This window comes from Arvicola amphibius, chromosome 1, assembly GCF_903992535.2.
Source record: "Arvicola amphibius chromosome 1, mArvAmp1.2, whole genome shotgun sequence".
Taxonomy (NCBI): domain Eukaryota; kingdom Metazoa; phylum Chordata; class Mammalia; order Rodentia; family Cricetidae; genus Arvicola; species Arvicola amphibius.
The window spans coordinates 7,433,459-7,454,333 of record NC_052047.1 but is presented as its reverse complement, the minus strand read 5'-3'; the positions used below and the strand labels follow the sequence as shown (position 1 = coordinate 7,454,333).

The 20,875-nt window shown below is 43.9% G+C and overlaps 1 protein-coding gene across 2 annotated transcripts in view; it reads left to right on the top strand.

Moving 5' to 3' along the window:
- Gpat3 (glycerol-3-phosphate acyltransferase 3) overlaps positions 1–10,198 on the top strand; it is a 55,564-nt gene extending 45,366 nt beyond the window's left edge. For both annotated transcript variants that reach the window (XM_038330196.1, XM_038330187.1), the window contains 6 exons: positions 705–820; positions 2,438–2,493; positions 3,487–3,572; positions 4,187–4,315; positions 4,603–4,682; positions 8,893–10,198. In XM_038330196.1, the coding sequence (XP_038186124.1) occupies positions 705–820; positions 2,438–2,493; positions 3,487–3,572; positions 4,187–4,315; positions 4,603–4,682; positions 8,893–9,004 (579 nt within the window). In that variant the 3' untranslated portion in view covers positions 9,005–10,198. The remainder of the gene's footprint in view (positions 1–704; positions 821–2,437; positions 2,494–3,486; positions 3,573–4,186; positions 4,316–4,602; positions 4,683–8,892) is intronic.
- Positions 10,199–20,875: the final 10,677 nt, after the last annotated feature.

Sequence of the window (20,875 nt, the reverse complement as noted above, 5' to 3'; positions counted from 1 at the left end):
TTGCACACACACGTTTTCACTATATATATGCGTGTATATGCACATACACACATATTCTACTGTATATATGGATGTGTATGCACACACACACACACACACACATACACACACACCCCTCCACCACCGTCACATCATTGACACTATTGTTCATGCATTTGAACATTTAGGTAGCTTTCAATATTTTGCAAATAATAAACAATACTATATCTTATAATCTTTTGAGTATGTATTTTTATTTTGCTGATATATTTTCAGGGAGAATTTCTAGACGAGAAACGATTGAAATGGAGGATAACTGACTATGTCATCTTGACAGCTGTTAGATGTCCTCACTCCTTCCCCCAAAGCCTTGTGTGGTATCAGGCACTAAGTCCTTGCCGTTCAGGTACATATGAAATCATAGTTCAGTGTGCCTTTGACTTGCATTTCCGTGATCTTGATGAAGTTGAGCGATCTCTGTTTTTCAGAGTTGTAGGCTAGCCCGTGGAGCGAAGTGACTCTAATGTCCAGGATGCTGCTAAAGAGCACATTTTGGCTTGCATTTGGCTTCGCAAATCTGCTGTCTAGATTTGGGGCTTACCTGTCAGTAAAAGGCAGCCAGTCTTCTCTCTAGAGGGGAGTAGGATTTCCTCTCTTGAAAAGACCCCTTGCGTCTTGTGGGAGGCTGTACCTTTATGTTTTTCTGTTTCTCCTGATACTTCTAGGTTGGACAGGTTCATGGTGGGTTGATGGGGATCCTTCAGAGAGCCATGGTGAAGGCTTGTCCACACGTCTGGTTTGAGCGCTCAGAAATGAGGGACCGACACCTGGTCACTAAGAGGTAAGCAGTGCAGTTCCTTGGCCTTCATTGGAGGAACAGAGAAGCTGATTTGCCAAAGGGCAAAAAAATTTATTAAGATGGGAACAAAATCATGCAAAGCTCTATTTTTCTGGAGTCATGGATAGGGCTGATGTAATAATTCTGCAGTCAGGGGATATATGGCTGCATATAACCAGACTGGAAAGCTCAGATATCCGTTTTGCTGTGACTTGAGTATAATCACTGAACTGTTAAAAGTTTAAAATTTCAAACATTTGTTTGCTGAATAAATGATTGTTTTTGCTGAGCAGCCCTGGCCGTTAGAATCTAGTTACCAGAGAGCTGATAGTCACCTCTGTATCCTCTGCCACCATCACAAAATACACAAGAATCCACACAATAGGGGAAAGGGTTTATTTTGGCTCCTGGTTTCGGGGTTGTCAGTGTGTGGTCCCTTGGCTCTGGTGCTTGGGTCTGTGACTACACAATAAACTGAAATTTGGCAGAGGAAATCTGTTCACTTCATGGGGACAGGGAAATGAGAGAGTGGAGGGACCAGGGTCTCAGTCTTCACTCCGAGGGCACGTACCCAGTGACTAATGTCTTTCTTCTAACCCCATCTCCTAAAAGCTCCATCATCCCTCAGTAGTGCCAAAGTGGCTGCTGAACCATGAACACATGGCTGTAGAGAGTACATCCAGCTCAGCAGATCTTTACGGAAAGAGAGATGAGCCCAGCAGGAAGAAAGCTAAGGAAAAGCTTTCCCTGAAGAGGCTGTGCTTACTGCTTTTAGACATGCAGGGGTGGCCTGTGTTCCTAGTGGGAACCTTTTCCTCCCTGTGGAGCCCAGGCTAGACTTACTTGTGCCAGCCTCCTGTCTCACCCTCCTGAATACTGGGATTCCCATACCTGGTTTACGGTGTTTGACTTCATAGGAAAGCTCAACCTGACTCATCTGAGGGGTTACTTACTTAACGGCCATAATGCAGCCAGATCAAGCGTGATCGGACTTCCCATTTTTTTCCACACACCGACTTACCAACACATGGAGAAAGGCAGAACACTAATGGCACGTGGCTGTCTAGGTCCCTTTTAGGAGCAGATGGGAGAGCTGGACTTGACAGTGCATTACCTGTAGTCCCAGGGCTTGGAGAGTGGAAACAGGAGGTCAGGAGTTCAAGCTCATTCTCGGTTACGTAGTGAGTTTAAGGCCAGCTGAAGCTAATGAGACTCTGTCCCAAACACTCTAGGCTGAAGTTAGCAAAACCCACTCACTTCAGAGAAAATGAGAGAGTTTGGATTTCCTTGTCCCCTTGCCCCTCATCTCTTTTTCTTTTTTTTTTTTTTTTTTTGGTTTTTCAAGACAGGGTTTCTCTGCAGCTTTTTTAGAGCCTGTCCTGGAACTAGCTCTTGTAGACCAGGCTGGTCTCGAACTCACAGAGATCCGCCTGCCTCTGCCTCCCGAGTGCTGGGATTAAAGGCGTGCGCCACCACCGCCCGGCTCATCTCTTTTTCTTTTGTCAGTTATTTCTTTTCTTACGACTTTTTTCCTGCTAGCAGGATAGGAAAAACAAGCACTCTCATCTGTTCATCTCTCAAAACTGACTCCTAGATCCTTTATTTATTTATTTTTTACAGATTAAAAGAACACATCGCTGATAAGAAAAAGCTCCCCATATTAATCTTCCCTGAAGGTAAGAGCAGAGACTGCCCACCAGTCTACAGCTGACGGCAGTAAGCCATCTGAAGGACTCTTTGGCACTCTTCAAGGAAGGGACGGGAGCCTTTTCTTTTCCTGCTTTATGATGGGTCACAGAACCTAGTGATTTTTTTTTCCTCTTCAAGACAGGGTTTCTCTGTGTAACAGTCCTGGCTGTCCTGGAACTCGAATTGTAAACTAGGTTGGCCTTGAACTCACAGAGATCCGCCTGCCTCTGCCTCCTGAGTGCTGGGATTAAAGGTGTGCACCACTGCCGATGCTTATTTGATTTGTAAAGTAATTTTTCCACAATGGTATTAAACAGCATGGTCTATGACTTTGTGGGTGGTATACTTGAAATGCAATGAAATTGTCAATCATTGTGATGGGGTTGTTGCTAAGTGTTTAGTGGCAAAGTGAAAGTTTGCTGTTAAAATTACTCAAAACTTTTGAATTGTTTTTGAAGCAAGCATTGACTTTCAAAGTAGCACTAAAGTATCTGCAGTTTTGACCTCCAGATACATGCACCCATGTGAAAATGTAATAATCTCTAGAGCAATTCCTTTTAAAAATTTGTTTTTATAAAGTGACTTGTAGGCGGAGACTGCCTATTCATTTCCCGGCTGCCCAGACCCGAATAATCACACAGAAACTATATTAATCACAGTGCTGTTTGGCCAACAGCTCAAGCATGTTTCCAGCTAGCTCTTATATCTGAAATTAACCCATTTCTATTAATCTATGTATCACCACGAGGTTCATGGTTTACTAGTAATATTCCGGATAGCTGTCTCCTTGAGCAGTTACATGATGTCTTCATGGTGACATTGCCTACTCTCTATATCTCTGTTTGGATTTCCCACCTGGCTTTACTCTGCAAAGCCATTGGCCAAAACAGCTTTATTCATTAACCAGTCAAAGCAACAATAAAATATAAAATAAAAGGACATCCCACGCCAGTGACTCACTTCCTCACCTCCTCTGCCAGGTACCTGCATCAACAATACTTCCGTCATGATGTTTAAGAAAGGAAGCTTTGAAATCGGAGGGACCATCTATCCAGTGGCAATGAAGGTAGAACTCAGAGTTTCAAATGGGGAGCCTTTGATCGTTAGCTTTATTTGATATTGTTACAAAAGCTTTATTTGGTATCATTACAAATTTAAAACATGTAAGAATAAAGAACACTTGTATATCTCTAGATAGATAATCAACAATTGATAGGTGATAGGCACATGCATAGATAACTGGTAGACAATCTATAGATGCTCAGGTAGTAGGTAGATACTTAGAGGTGGAGATAGGAAGATGCATGGATACAGAAAGACAGATAGTTGGCCAGATGGGCAGACAGGATGACTATGTAACAAAGGTTGTGTTAATACTAATACAAATATTATTGGTGGGCAAATATGATTTTGCTGACTTTCTAATTAAGTGTGGAATCACACACATTTAGAAGTCATGTAAATAGCTTTCTTAGTGTAGCACTCTGGGCTCTGCTTAGCAAAGCAGTTGGCACTAATTGAAGGCATTAGTGGGATTGACTTAGTTCTTGCTAAAAATTCTATCAAGAGAAGTCAGTTCTCTTGGAGTCTGACAGGCTCATTTATCTTACCATCTGAAAACTGATTTGGATGAGAGAAGCCAGCATGGAATTCATGGCTGGGATGATTGTTTTCTTTCAGTACAACCCCCAGTTTGGTGACGCGTTCTGGAACAGTAGCAAATACAACATGGTGAGCTACTTGCTTCGAATAATGACCAGCTGGGCCATCGTCTGCGATGTGTGGTACATGCCTCCCATGACCAGAGAGGTATTGCTTAGATCATGTCCAGTCTTTGATACTTTATATTTAATCAGATAAAAGCAAGGAAACCTTTTCCTAAAGCCTTGGGTAGCTCCATTTCTCCCATCATGCTTTTCTTCATTCTCCCATCATGCTTTTCTTCATTCTCCCATCATGCTTTTCTTCATTCCTAGCAAATGGGTGTTTCTTAGTAATGTATTTAGTATTATAAAAACAGATAAAAATGATGATGAGACATTTTCAGGCATTTAAAAACATCATGCTCAATTGATATAACCTTTTCATTTAACCAGGAAGGAGAAGATGCGGTTCAGTTTGCGAACAGGGTTAAATCTGCCATCGCTATACAAGGAGGACTGACAGAGCTGCCTTGGTAAGAGCCTCTCAGAAGCTGTTGTCTTCTTTTGTAAAAATGCATACATTTAACAAAATCACACTGGTTAGCTATAGATTTAGCAAAAAGTACCTAAGAAAAACTTAAATAGGTAGAAGCTTCTTCTCCCACTTTAGCCTGGGAGTCCAGGCTGGCTAAGAGCTTCGCCTTTATTCCTATGCCCACTCTATCTTCTGGCCCAAGAGTGTGGTTCTACCTTCACCCAGTGAGCACAGCAAATGACTGACTGGGCGGCCCTTGGAAAAGGACACGCCATCTCCATAGATGCACACACTGGAAATTTGCACAAGTAACAAACTTGTATCTGTCTGCTGCAAGTCTCGGGGTAGCAGTGAGCTGCAAAGGAAACTGGATAATGTAGTCTTTGCTCTGGATGACCATGCTCTTAGGTAAAAGTGAGAGTTCTTTTACTGAAGAAGAAGGGAGAGGAAGCCTGGATTTGGGGGCAGGGCTGTTTGTGTTTCATTCTCACTGTTGCTGTATCAGAAAACTGAAGAATGGGAAGGAAGGAAGGAAGTGAGATGTTTTGGTGATAGATAACTATAGCTTCTTTCTTTCTTTCTTTCTTTTTTTCTTTCTTTCTTTCTTCCTTCCTTCCTTCCTTCCTTTCTTTCTTTCTTTCTTTCTTTCTCTTTTCTTTTCTTTTTTCATCTGATGAAAGGTTAATGTAGGTGTGTGCATTGGTCAGTTTGGCTTGCCATAACATAATACCACACAGTGGTGTCTTCATGGAATTTGTTTGCTCCAAGTTCTGAAGGCTAGAGGTTTGAGCTTAGGATGGTCAGCCGGTTTCTGGTGCGGGTTCTTCCTTGGGTTTCAGAAGGCTGTTTTCTTTGTTCAAGCAAAGTGGCATAAATTAACTTGCCACTTTGTAATAAGAGCACTAACTTTCTTTAAGGGCCCCACCCTTCTGACCTTATCCAACCCTAATAAATCTAAAGTCCTCATTGTCAAGTCTTGTCACCCTGGGAGTTTGGCTTTAACTTACACATTTGTGAGGAGAGACATTTTCGGAGTAAAGCGATGAGCAGCAAGGGTTAACTCTACCCACCTTGAAGGAGGAGGTCAATCCCTGTATGAGCGAGCTGTCACCAAATAGTCTGTATTTTAAGTCCATTAAGTTCAGTAAAGTCGCTATGACCATTTTGGATGTTTCAAAACACTTTTTATGGTGAGTTTAACTGAGGCAATTGTAGTGATGCTCTAGGATTTAATTTCTGTGTTAATATCAACAAGAATAGCCTCAGCATAGGGGATCGGGATTACTTAGGGGCCATATTTTCAAAAATGGGCTGGCTAGCATTTTATATTCCTTTATCCAATAGTAGGGAATATCATTAAAATATATTTGCCCATTCACCTATCTTGAAATCAGTTAATTTATGCCATCCCAGCCTATTTCTGTCAAACAGCAAGCTTTTTATGATGCTAATTTTTATAGCAAAAAAGTCATTTTAGAAGTTTTATGCTAACTAGCCAATTTTGGAAATTGATGGGAGTTGGAAGTCGACGCCATATGACTGCTGGGAGTCTGAATTCTTAACTGACAGCAGCTGATCTGCTCTAAGCCGCAGGCTAAGATGAGCATCTTTTCATCTCGCAATCTTATCTGGAAGTGTTAAACTGGCAAACACTAACATCACAAAACTATAGGCCACCCTCAGGGTAAAAGTATCTTAGATTCTTCAAGTTCATGTATGTAGCTACCTTCCTCTTTTTCCTCTTCTTAAAACCTCTTTTCCCAATGCTTCCTCTTACCTGACATGCTAGCCCTATCTGAATCTATTATGAAAAGCTTGTGGCTGGGTCTGTGGTTACAGGCACAGGGAGAGAAGCAAGCAAGCATGCATGCACGCGCGTACACACACACACACATGCACACATACATACATACACACACACACACACACACACAGAGAGAGAGAGAGAGAGAGAGAGAGAGAGAGAGAGAGAGAGAGAGAGAGAGAGAGAGAGAGAGAGCAGGTAGACTCACTGTCAGGTTCACTTAGGATCTCTGTCAACAATGACCTTCACCTCTAACCCTAGTATTGAGGGACAGAGGCAGGAGGATTCCCATGAGTTACAGGCCTACCTGGACTCAATAGTGTATTTCAGGCCAGCCTGGGCTACAGAGTAAGCCCTTATCTCAGAAAAGCAAAACACACCAAAACAAATCCTTTGAGCTTTTCCATTTCCTTTTACTGGATTGTATGTTGTTTTATAAATAAGATTACTCTCAACTACCTGGCCTGTTTTTCCAAAAGGAAAGAACCTTCCTGCCTTTCTGGATATAGTTTTCATTCACCTGCTGAGTATAAGTCTAGACTGATTTCTTGGCAGGTGATTGAGAACTGCTGTGTGATTTGGTGGGGGTGGGAGTGAGTACTTTTAATTTTAATTTATTACTTTTGATTTTTGAGATAGGGGTTTCTCCATGTAGCCCTGGCAGTACCAGGACTCACTCAGTAGACCAGGCTGGTCTCAAACGCAGATCCACCTGCTTTGGCCTCCCGAGTACTGGGACTAAAGACTTGTACCACCACACCTGACCTTTTGCTGTGTCTAAAACTGGCTATTATATGGCTGTACCTTCCTAAAAGAACTAAGATCCACTGTTACTGTAGTAGGGAGTTTGTTAGAACTTTGAAGGCCCTAGAGGTGATGTATCATAGCTGGGGCGGTTCACTGGGTGGCTAAAGAAGACCATCCAAAGGTGATGCCAGGAGGCTTAGGAACAGGCATTATTAACAGCAGCAGCGCTTGGATTATTGTCCAGTTTGATTCAGGCCCTAGAAAAAGAAAAAGACTTTTCTTCTCTCTCCTCCCTGCTACTCAAAATCTATGTGAACGCTACGAATAATGAGAGGTGGCTCATCTGGAGAAGAGAGGCTTATGTGTACAGTTCTTAGTACCTGATCACAACCCCGTACCCTGTAAAAATCTGTGCCCTGAGGTCCGTTTTCAAGTTGAAGGCTGTGATTTAGGCTTGACTCTGAGCCTGAACATTGCACTGGCTTCAGGGATGTGTCTGTATGAAGGTCAGTTTCCGTCCTCATGGAATCAAGTTCACTGTGTGAACCATGATCGTTCGGTACTGTCGGAACTTGCCTGACTGGGCTAAAGTCCAGCCGTTCCCTCCCCACAGGAGCGAAAATCTAGCATATTATAATGGGGGTGGGAGAGGAGCAATCCCCATAGCCTGGTCTACTTCCAGCTCTCTAGTTTGCTGTTCCTTTTGTTCAAAGAAGTAAGACACTCAGAGAGAGCCCTTATAACCCAGAAAGATCTGTGGTCCACAGCCCTGGAGAAGGTTCAAAGATTCAAGGCTCCGAGTGGAGGAAAGCTGTTTCTACTGTACTAACTTCAGGCCAAATGCAGTTTACGATTTTGTTTGTTTTATCTTGAATCTGTTTTGGAGTATAAAAGTGTAAATATGTTTTTAATAAAAATAAAGTGGTTAAACATAGGGTTAGATTTGAATGACTATTAGATAGTTTATTTTTAAGAAATTTGCCTGTGTTTATAACTCTTGCGTGGACAGCAGTCTCATTGTTTCCTGTGTGTGTGTTTACAGCTTCTCACGGGCTTTCTTTGCAAACCACAGTCAGTGCAAAACCAACGTTTGGTTTTCCAAGGGAAGAATCTAAAGAAACATCTTGGCTGTAGTAATCCTTGTTTCTGTTTAAATATTGAATGCAACAGCTCTAACTTCTGAAACAAAACAGGTCGGAAGCAAGGGATGTACAAAGTTCTGAGTTCAATTCCCAGACTCAGAAAACGGCTGCCTCTTCAGGGCAGAAATAGCACGCAGGTGGTATTACTCTTCACTTTTACCAAGCACAGAGAGCGTGTTCTTTGCTCGAAGGAGCACACGCTTGGTCATTTGTAGAGCAGAGACCAGAATCAGCCCTTCCTGTTTCTGTTAAGCGTCCTGGCTCCAGGAGGCATCTATCTGCTCCTCCGGTTTCTATTAAGCATCCTGGCTCCAGGAGGCATCTATCTGCTCCTCTGGTTTCTATTAAGCATCCTGGCTCCAGGAGGCATCTATCTGCTCCTCCGTTTTCTATTAAGCATCCTGGCTCTAGGAGGAGTCTATCTGCTCCTCTGGTTTCTGCTGAGGGTCCTGGCTCCAGGAGGCGTGTGTCTTCACTGGCAGAGCATCCTCCTATGTGTGCCTCTCTGTCCGCAGGGATGGAGGACTGAAGAGAGCAAAGGTGAAGGACACCTTTAAGGAAGAGCAGCAGAAGAACTACAGCAAGATGATCGTGGGCAATGGCTCGCCCAGCCTGGACCTGGCCTGAAGCAGTGTGGATAAGCGTGGCTTCCCAGAGCTGGCCTTCCGGAGAGACGTTTTATAGCCTTGTTTTGTTGTGCTGCTCTTTGCTTGTTTATTGCTAGTCTTTTCTACCGGATGACTGTCTCTACCTCTTCACGCCGGAGGCAGAACCTACAGGTGCCCTTTTCTGACATCTTGGGTAGACTGTGAACTCAATGAGTTGTAAGGCTGCTTCTCCAGTGGAAACAGAGCCTGCCTTTTGTAAAATGACATGTCATTGATGATTGAATGAAATCTTTGTGTGCAAAAAAGTGCTTCTAAAGTGTGCTTGGAACTTGTTAATAAGGTAATTCTCACAAACAACCCCAAACTCTGTAATTCGATTTCCTTCTCCCTTCAATCTCTTTTATTATTTTGAGACAGGGTGTTATTTATATAGCCCAGACTGGCTTCAAACTCACTACACAGTCAAGACTGGCCGGGAACTACTGACTGCTCCTGGCTTTACTTCCCAAGTGCTAGGACTCCAGGCATGTGCCACTTCACCTAGCTGTTGATGTCAGTATCATATGTGAAATCTCACCACAGCTCATTCGCTACGGGCACAATTATGGTTGCATTCTGCCCTAAGAATGGAAGAAAAATGGAGGATTATTTTTAGGGAAAAGGGCAAATCTGTGGTCACCTGATCTGAAAGGAATTGAATGGAGATTTTTCTTCCCCGTGTGTTGCAAGAGAGATGTTGATTGGTTATATTTATTTAAGAAACGTGTAGGAGTGGCGTTTGAGTCCAGCAGCAGTGGGAAAAGCCCAGTTAGCTTTTCTTGTTTGTATGCTAAAGATCTCCTTTGTCTTAGGATTTTCTTCTTTTTGTTTTTAGAAGGGAAGGAGCCTTTAATAATCACACTATCTTCAGTAGGAAGTGAGTGAACGAGGAGCTTGCTTCCTGTGCCCCCACCACCCTCACTGTAGTGATTTAGTCCCAAACTTTCCCCGGCCTTTTAAGCAGAAAACTAAGTGGTATAATTACCTTTTGGAAACTGAGCCTTAACGTTTTTAAAGGGGAAACAAGCTTTCTCCGAGTCCAATAGCATGAGCAATACTTGATGATAGCAATATATTTCCGCGGCGAGCTCTCGAGGCTGTTAGGAACCTCCAGAGAAACCCTGTACAGAAAGTGAACTGTCTTACTGAATATGAATAAATTTTATATTTTTAAGTGGGTGTTGCATTCTTCTTCCTCCGCGTCTCCCTCTTTTCCTGTAGCAAGTGTCAGTTTTTTGTTTCAGCAACAGATTTTATTGGACATACACTGGCTAGTTTTATATCAACCGGGCACAAGCTAGAGTCATCCGAAGAGAGAGCCTAAGCTGAGAAAAAGTCTCCATAAGGTCGGGCTGTAGGCAAGCCTGCAGGGCGTTTTCTTAATTAGTGATCAATGAGGAAGAGCCCAGATCATTGTGTGCGGTGCCGCCTCTGGGCTGTGATCTTGTTCTCTTATATAGTAGCACCCCTCCATGGCCTCTGCATCAGCTCCTGCCTCCAGGTCTGTACCTGCGCTGCTTTGGATGATGGAACTGTGAGTGAAATAAACACTTCCCTCCCCAAGTTGCTCTTGGTCATGGTGTTTCATCACAGCAGGAGTGACCCTGACTAAGACAGCCCAGGACATCAGCCACCACTCTCTTTCTCACTTTGGTGTGCAGCTTGGCTATTTGGAATCTGGTCCTTGAATCCTTGAGAGCCCATTTAAAGGAATAGTAGGGAGCCCATTTAAAGGGATAGTAAAGGTCAGAGGAAGGTCAGCCCAAGGTCGTGGGTGGGTGAATACCCACTACAAACCCCACCTAAAGCAGCCAGACTCAGGCAATCTTAGGTAATGTGATTGGCTAGATTGGCAGGCCTGGCATGAGCTGTCTGATGTAGGTGTGTCTTCTTTCTATCTGATGATTTCATTGGTTAATTAATAAAGAAACTGCTTGGCCTGATAGGTCAGAACATAGGTGGGTGGAGTAGACAGAACAAGATGCTGGGAGTGAGGCAGATGCCTCAAGCAGTCGCCATGCCTCTCCTCTCTGGATAGTTGCCATGGAGCCAGCCGCCAGGTCAGACATGCTGAATCATTCCTGGTAAGCCACCACCTGGTGGTGCTACACAGATTACTAAATATGGGTTAAAGCAAGATATGAGAATTTAGCCTGTAAGAGGCTAGAGTTAATGGGCCAAGCAGTGTTTAAAAGAATACAATTTGTATGTTGTTATTTCGGGGCATAAACTAGCCAGGCAGCCGGGAGCTGGGTGGCAGTAACACAGCCAGCTGCTCATCACTACAGCTGTCAGTGCTCCTCTAGCTGGTTAGATCCAAAGGACACTGCGCACGGGTGTCCCTGGTGGCCAGCGTCTTCCCTTCTTTCTCCTCCTCCTTCTGGGTCTGTTGTTGCTTTGGGTTTGACTCTTCCTAAAACCAGATCAGGGCGGTGGTGAAGGAGAATGATCTCATTCAGCTTTGCTAAAGTGACCCTTTGTTTGATTTTCCTTTTTTTTTTTTTCTCAGAAAGAGACGTTCCTATTTCTTTTTACTTTTAGTATTCGGTAAGGCTTGAATTACAGAATCCATTTCATGTTGCTGTGTTTGAACACAAATGAAGTGTGTCTTTTACAGAGCATAAGAGAATAATAATGCTGTCCTCTATGCTAGTAAATGGAATGCTACTATGGAGACAGCGACTTTAAAGGAGTCACTGGGTAAAATGTGGTCCTATTGGAAGAGTCTCACCCAGTGTGACTTGTTGACCAATGAGAAAGGAGATGATGCACAGAACACACAGACCAGAGAAAAGCCATGTGAATAAAAAGGCAACCATCCATGTTCAAACTTCTACCTTAGACTTCTTCAAAACTATGAGAAACTCATTCCTGGCATCTTGTTATAGTAGCATGAGACAGCCAGTACACATTAATCAAAGGCCAGGGGTGAACACCCTTGTGAAGGAACAGATGAAGCATGGACCATCTGAGAAGAAGGTTGAGCACGCTGTCCTGTTACTCCTCCAAGATGTAATGTGTATACCAATCACGAGAGCACACCAGAGACACCCAAGTCAAGGAAAATATACACGAAATAGCCAGACTAGCATTTTTCAAAATTATCAAAGTCATAAATGCCAATGAAGTACTGAGGCATGATGATGCATTTACCCACTGAGCAAAGTCACGGTGAAGCTACAGTCCATCCTGGAGTAGCATGGAGCCTTAGGACTAACAGGCCGACCCCTGTGCCTTGCCTAACATGCATGAAAATGTCTAACATGGCACCTTGAAGTGGACTTTTTCTCCATAGAGATACAAGGCCAAGCGATGGATTAGACAAAGCTGCATCCTCTCAAATAGTTGGCACCATTGGCTAGCCAAACTTATGCAGAACTTTAGAGATAGGGATGGATTCCTGGAGTCATTTCTTCTCATATTCTAAGCAAAATCATGGTTCTGAAGGAACAATCCCTGAAGCCACTTAACACCAGCACTGAAAATTCTGATAAAGGTTTGACTGCTCAGTCGGTGCCTGGTTTTAGCAACAGGTGAGTGTCAGGGCTGCATGTATCAAAGATGGTTCCCACCAAAGTCAGGCGCCCACCACAGCCAGAAACACCACGGGAGTAGCTTCAGAGATTGGCGTGCTTTCTGTTCATGGTCAGAGTCTGATCCGTTGACACCCGTAAGGAAGAAGTCACAGCTTCTGTAGCTTCCCTCAGCTGCTCCCTGCCATGGGATCTCTGTGTCCTCTACGTGGAAACCTCCGGAGTTCCGTGTGGCAGTTCACATCTTCCTGCACCTAACTTTGTAAAAGTTCTTCAGGACACTGTTAATTTACAAGTAGGGTCAAGATGGAGCTCAGCTGGCACGGTATTTGTCTCCCACACATGATGCTTTGGTTTGGTTTCTGAACACTGCATGTAGTTAGGTGTGGTGGCACGTAGCTGTTATCCCAGTGTGTATGTGTGCGTGCGTGCGTGCTTGTGTATGTGTTTGTGTGTGTGTGTGTCAGGTGGGGGAGGGGGAGAACAGGAAAAACATTGGATCAAGGTCAACCTCAGCTGCCCAACGGCAAACTTGAGGCCAGCTTGGACTATAGACTGTAGAAGACCCTCTTTCCCAAAACAAAAAATAAAAAGCAAATACAATAAAATCAGCAATGGCTCTAAAGGAACACTGTTGCTCTTAAAATAATAGTCAAATCCAGATTGAAAGACAGGGGACTTTTTTTTTTAAAATTTACAGCTATCTCTTCCCAGAACTTTTGTTTCTCAGAAGAGCTAATCCATCCTAGAGAGATAAAGGAAAATCACACAAATGCCTCCTTAGACTAAGAAGTGGGGCCAGGTGTGCTGGGATATGCCTTTAATCCCAGCATTCAGGGTTCAGATACAGGAGGCTCTCCGTGAGGCCAGCCTGATCTCATAGCAAGTTCCAGGCTGGCTGGGGCAATATTGTGAGACTGTTTAAAAAAACAAAAACCAAAAAAACCCATAAAGAAACGAGACTAACAAGTGAATCTGAAACACTCGAGCCAAGGACTGAAGGAAGTCAGCCCCAGTTCAGAAGCCAGAGCCTGGAGTCAACTGCAGCCATGCCCTTGAAGATGGGATCTCCAAAAGCCACTCAGCTAAGCAGGAAGAAGGTAGAAACCATCCATCCCCCTTCCAAACGTGAGCAAGACAAGTGGCTTGTATCAAGCTTTAGGGCTAAGTGACAGCAAAAATAACACCCCCCAAGCATTTAAAACTACTTGGCAACTAAAATTCATGAAAGGCTTAGAGCACAACATGGATTCATTTCAAAGACATGAGGAACAGGAAGTAGTGCAGCAGCCTGTGAAGAGAGCTATCTTCAGGAAGGTTCTGTATGTTCAGCTTATCTATCCTCTGTATTTATCATCGTTTCTCTATATTCTCCTCTCTCTCTCTCTCTCTCTCTCTCTCTCTCTCTCTCTCTCTCTCTCTCTCTCTCTCTCTCTCCTATGCTTCCATCTATCTCACTGTCTTCTATATCTACTTACCAACTATCTATCTATCTATCTATCTATCTATCTATCTATCTATCTATCTATCTATCTATCTATCTTCTATCTATCTATCTATCTATCTATCTATCTATCATCTATCTTCTATCTATCATCTATCTTCTATCTATCATCTATCTATCTATCTATCTATCTATCTATCTATCTATCTATCTATCTATCTATCTATCTATCTATCATCTATCTTCTATCTATCATCTATCTATCTATCTATCTATCTATCTTCTATCTATCTATCTATCTGCCTATCTATCTGCCTATCTATCTATCTATCTTCTATCTATCTATCTGCCTATCTATCTATCTGCCTATCTATCTATCTATCTATCTATCTGCCTATCTATCATCTATCTATCTATCTATCTATCTATCTATCTATCTATCTATCTATCTATCTATCATCTCTCAATCATCAGTCTTCTTTTCTTTTTCCCCTCCTTTTTTTTCTATCTCTTTTTTAAAAGCACAAGTTCTCTCCTCTAACTATTTCCAGTCAACCCTGCAGGGTAGGTACACTTTAGTTTTCCTACCTTTCTGTATTGTATTTCTTTCTTCCAGGGAGGAATGAATCTGTTTCCCACCCCCTGATATTTACTCACTGGTAATCCATCCCATTGCCCTTGCCACCCTCCCCCACTTAGGCATTTTTCTCTCTCTACTCTGTGTCTGCTTCTACTGGATCCTTTCACGAGAGTCCAGGTCAGGAGAGGCAGATCATAGGTGAATCTCCCAGGCAGCCACCATGCTTGAGTCCTTATTCAAGACTGGCTCGTCTCAGTCAGGACGCCTTATATCCCAATGCAAGGTCCTTCACCTCACCTACTTTAGCTCCGGTGCCCGGGTAAGTCCTTCTCTGTGGCTCTTCACTGACTCGGCCCTGCCAACTTTGCTGACCTGCCATAGCCTTCCTAACACCAGTGTGGAGGTCCCTTTTCTCTGCCCGCTTATGGCTTTAGGGCTGTGTTGTTCAAGGAAGGAGGATAGGAGAAAAGGGAAATGCAAGGATTCTTCCTGCTTCCTTTTCTTTTTTAGAGGCTTCCTTGTGTGTCTTTTCCCGGGCCTTTGTTTTCCTTTGTTTGTGTTTCTTTAGGTTACACATGAATGGAGAGACATCTTGAAGTCAGGACCTCTTACTTCCGTGGAGCTGGACTTCCAACTTATGACCTCATGCATGTCAGGCAAGCTCTATGCCTTTGAGGTTTGCTTCTAATCTTGAGCCTACTGTGTCTGTTCATGACCAGGTGGGTTCCATGGAAGATGGTCCATGTTTAAGGGTCATTTTGGAAATGTCACCATGACACACAACTGCCCTGCATTGTTTTAGCCATGCTGTAGTGGGATATTACCTTTTCTCTCACAGGTACCCTTTCTATTGCCTGGTCACACTATTGGCAATATTGTTCCTTTCCACCAACATTGGCACATGAGCCCTGGTTGCCTGGTTGGGTGATTTCTTCCTGCCTAAGTGGAAACACAGCCCATGAACCTCAAGTGAGTTCTTTCCTAGAGAGCAGCAGGAATGCCAGGCGACTTGGTTCTTTGTTTTCTAGACAGGGTCTTTCTGTGTAGCTCTGGCTGTCCCAGAACTTGCTCTGTAGCCCAGGCTGGCCTCAGACTCACAGAGATCCACCCTGCCTCTGCTCCCTGAGGGCTGGAATTAAAGGCATGCACCACCACATCCAGCTGAAATTTATTTCTTGTTTCTTCTGTGTCTCTGGGTAAGATGCTCAAAGGTCCTGGGAGTGATCTTTGATGCCATCAGAAGAGTAATTCTAGAACTGAGTTGAACATGGGTAAAAGGGGGAGTAAAAGGCATTCCTCCTGTGGTCTGATGCTCTTTATTCAACAGTGCTAAAAGCCAGAGAACCCTCAGATCTTTCAATATTAAAATCCACTCCCCCTTTTTAAGCCAGAGTAAACTGGGATGCACTTAGATAGAAGAGAACTGACCCCTGGACAGAGCTGCAAATGAAACAGTCCTGAAGCAGATGGCTGTTGTGTGAGAGGTGCAGGCTGCCTGGCTAGCTTAACCCCCAAATTAACCACACAGAAATTGTATTAATTAAATCACTGCCTGGCCATTAGCTCTAGCTTCTTATTGGCTAACTCTCACATCTTGATTCAACCCATTTGTAATAATCTGTATGTCACCACGAGGTCATGGTTTACCGGGAGAGATTCTAACCTACATTCATCTTAGGCTGGAGATTCATGGCGTCTGCCACACTGCCTTCTTCCCAGCATTCTGTTTTGTCTACTCTGCCCACTTAAGGGCTGCCCTTTCAAAAGGCCAAGGCAGTCTCTTTATTCAACCAATGAAAGCAACACACAAACAGAAGAACCTCCTACACTAGATGGCTTTGTAAACATGCATGGTTAGTGGGCACTGTGTATATGCTTGTGAAGGACCCATGAGCTATCAGCTACTTTTCTCACTGTGTTGAGAAGAAACACCTTACAAAAGCAACATAGGCGTAGAAGGGTTGGTTTTGGCTTACAGTTTGAAGAGATTCAGTCCATCGTGGTGGGAACATCAAGGCTGCTGGAATGTGAGGCAGTTGGTCACGTTGTATATTCAGCCAGGAAATAGAGGGGAACAAAGGCCTGGGTTCAGTTTGCATTCCCCTTTTCGTTGAGTATGGGACCACAGACTAAATAAATGAAATGTACCCAAAGTTAGGGTGGGTCATTCCATCTCAGCTTACCACGTCTGGGAACTCCTTCACTGACATGCCCAGAAATTCTGGTAATATTAACTATCAGGCTCCTGTACCCATAGTGCCCTGACTCTGCTCCTTCTGCTCCCCATTGTCTCCTTGGATAGGTTCTCACACATCCTAGGCTGGTCTCTAGCTCAATACATAGCTAGAAAGACCCTGGAGTCCTGGGGCTGCTGCCCTCTTTGCGAGTGCTGGGTGTCAGGGTTGCACCAGCACAGTAGTTCAGATGGATGGGGATGGGGCTCCACATGCCTGTACCCACCCCTCGGTCTTGAACTCTTGATTCTCCGCTGTGCTGTGGAAAGACCGAGAACTCTACAAAACAAAAATTAAGCACAGCAGAGAGCACGGAATATGTAATTTATACAATTCCTCTCCTTCACCGTGTGATCCAATTTTAGCTTTAAAAATCCATAACACTCACTACAGACTTGGTTGAATGTTTACAGAATCTAAAAGCTCCCCTGAAATAACTCTTGGGAATATAAAACTATTAAGCCAGTGTTAATCTCACTGGGCCAGAATAAGAGCACCACCACATTTTTTTTTTTGAGCCAAATTTGAAGGAAACTATTCAATACTGGCCAGAGTGATGGACACTGGTCACGTCCATACCTGGGATTCCAAGAGGATCCCCCAAAATGACATTAGTTAGGTACTTATAAAGGCAAACCCCACAAGGCTTTGTACATCCCACCTTCGTCCAAACAGGAGCAAGCATATATCCTGACATAATGCCTGCTTATGTACCTTCTGCCTACTTGCAACCAAGCACATCCTGTGTAGTTGGGGCAGCCAGCCTTCTTTAGAGACGTGATCACGAGGCCTGTTATCTTACACAAACAACAGCCCCCAGCATTTAGAAAGTCATCTGCCCTTGGGCAAGTGGGGCTTGCTTGTTAGAGGTGGTTTTTTTTTTTTTTTGGTTGTTGTTTGTTTGTTTGTTTGTTTTCTGGATCTCTTAGGCATTGTAATTAAAACAACGTTGGACTCACAGTAGATTAAATATTAACTAAATCAAGCCAGACTTTAGACGAGCAATTGTGCCTGAGAGCTTCTGGAAATTTCCTCGCTGCTGCAGAGAAGGCGGTGTGGGTATCATCCGGGACAATGAGGGCTCCTGTGGTGCACACATTCTGTGGCAGCTGTTCAGCACACTGTTTGCCCAGTGCAGGGCCGACAGCCAGGGAGAGTCACAGAACGCTCATAAGGACTGGGCAACCTTTCCAGAAGTCTGCCTCCCCTTCATGAGAGACAACAGAGAGGAATGCACATTTTGAGGCCCCGGATATCTCAGAGTGTCTGATCCAGGCCTGCACAGCAAGTCAGTTTCCTCATGTTCTGGGCCCTGTGCACATGTGTCCACTCACAATAAGCATATAACTACATACATGACTATTGTAAAGAAAGAATTTATTTTCTCACTGTGCCCTGGGAATGTGTCTGGATTAAATACAAAGCGTTTTGGCCAAGCCTTCAACCTTTCCCCTCCATTCTCTTTTCTCCTATTTATAGCCCGGCTCCCTTGGCACATGTCTGGCGCAGGTTCTCCGTGCTCTGTTCACTCTGGCTTGCTATTTTAAACAGCGTGGAGGTCGTCTCCAGCTACAGTCCTGTGTCTCGGCAGCAAAAGTTGCTCGGCTAAGAAAGGCACAAGGCTTACTGAAGTGGTGGTCAAATTAGAATATTTTTTAAAAAGAATATATATTTTTTCCTACTAGCTCTGTGAATTCTTCTCAGATGTGTTTTAGAACGAGTCACATTTATTTCCTACTATTGATCTCATGTCTTTCTGACGTGATCTTGTCAAATAGTTGGTTCCATCATTAAAAGATAATTCAGTTTCATAGACTATGAGTAAGTCAAAAATCTTCAGCTTCTACTAAGAAAGTAAATGGTGTCATATCAGAAACTGAAAGGGTTGCTACATGCTCACACCTTTAAATGTGCTATCTTCTCTGCAGTTTTTTTTATTTTAAATGATGTTTCAAAGAAAAATCTTACTAATAAATTTTATTCTTTGAAAACTATGTACACACACACACACACATATATATATAATATATAATATATTCTGATATGCCCCCATTACTCCCTTCCCACCATTGCTAACCTTTCTATCCCCTACAGATCTCTTCCCCATGTTCCTGGCTTTTGTTTTGTCTTCCACGAGATTAACTCTACCTGTGTGACCATGAATTTGGAACTGTCCAGAGATATTTGGTGGGCACACGAATTGGGCACTCTGCCTCCTTCCCCTCTCAGAATCTGTTTACTGCTCAGAGTTCAGCAGTAAGCGGTAAGGTCCCAGGAGCCCTCCTCCCCATCTCTAGTTGACTGTTGACCAGGACAGTCTTGCGTAGGCCCACTGCCAGTAACCGAGGTGGTGTGGGGCCATGATTGCCATGCACATGTGGTGCTGATCTTGCAGTGGTTGTGTTCTTTCTGCTTCCTCTCATTCAGTGATCTCTGAGACTTAAGGGGTTGGTATAAACATCGTGTTTAGGCCTCAGCAACAACTGTCATTCACCATCAGCTGTCCGTCACTCCTCTCCATCAGCTGTCACTCACCGTCAATTGTCCCTTCTCTCTGCTATTACTCATTCTGCAGGACTCATGCAGTCATGAGTCTCTGCGTTCACCTCTGCTCATTGTAAAGAGAGACTTCCCTGGTTAAGACAGAGTGGCCTTTGTCTGCGGGTGTCTATAGATGTTTAGAAGGCAGCTTGATGCTGTCAGGGCTCCCCTAGGACCTAAGACGTCATGGCGCTTTGACTGGGTTTATAGTACCAGGCATGAGTTCCCTCTTGTGGAGCGAGCCTCGGATCAGTTAGTCTTCTTATACATTGTAGTGCCTTTTTGTGCGGGAGATTTTGTTCTGCAGTTCGTGATGAACTTCAGAGACTGGATCACTGTAAACTGATCAAGAGGACACAGTTTCTACAGCCTACAGTTCAGAAAGGAAATCTGAAAAGGAAGCAGATCAAGTTTGAGAAAAATGGCAGACCGCAAAGATCTACATGAAGGACAAGTAAGTATGTGTTTCTGCCCCTGGCCTCCTGCTGTTGCCGACCCGTTAATAAACATTGGAAAGATTCAGTTATTATAGGCTGGCCTAGGGAAAAAATAGAGAGTGACTCTTATGGCAACAAATTAAAATAACTTTTGGATTAATCACCTGTCCTATAGTGTACCTTTCTGAGCAAAAACTTTGCAAATATTCATTCATTCATTCATTCATTCATGCATGCATGAATGCATTCTTTGGCCATTTGGGGGAAAATGTTTTCTGGGCAATACAGCAATACCTTTCTACTTGAGTGCTTTGACCATCTCTCTGCTCCATCATTGGCAGCCTCAAGTCGTCTGCTGGCGATCTTGTAGTCTTTCTTCAGTCTTGGGTTAGACGTCTCCAGCTCTTGAAGTAGAGGACCAGACCAGGACCAAATGGATGAGTGAGGGTTTTGCGCCCTGGCTTCTTCTGACGAGGGATTGAAGTACTGCCCCTGGTTGCTCACGAATTGGGGCAGAGCCATAGATGCGCTGGAAGGTGGTTTCAAGACTTCCGAGTTCGGAGAGTGGATGATTCTCTTCACTTAGTCCTGTAATGGGCATTCTACCAAAGTTAGGAGATTTGGGTGCTTTCCTGGAAGAGGAAGGTTCCTCTGTGGCCGCTGCTGCCTTCACAGAACCTGCTAAGCCACGTAGCCGGCATGCGGCAATTGCATTCTCTGCCCCTCAGCTTCTCTAGGTACAAAACTCACTGTAATTGCAGCTTTTCATGCAGTCCACCAGGAACTCTAATCCTGCAAGGAAATCTTTATCCTCATTTTCAGATGAGAAGAGTGGAGCTCGCAGAGGCTGGGGGAGGAATGGAGGCACCATGGCTGTGTTTTGATTATTTTTCTCCTGCCGCTTCACTGCAGCCTTGCCTTTCCTCATCACCGCGGCCCCCTTAACAGCGCCTCCTGCTGGAGGGACTCTCCTAAGCGCCCCACTTCCCTTCTCTGTTCATTTGTCGGGTGACATCTGAAACTTGGTTGATCCCTTTTCTTCCCCCTGCACGCAATAGGATCCTCCTATCAAAATATCTTTG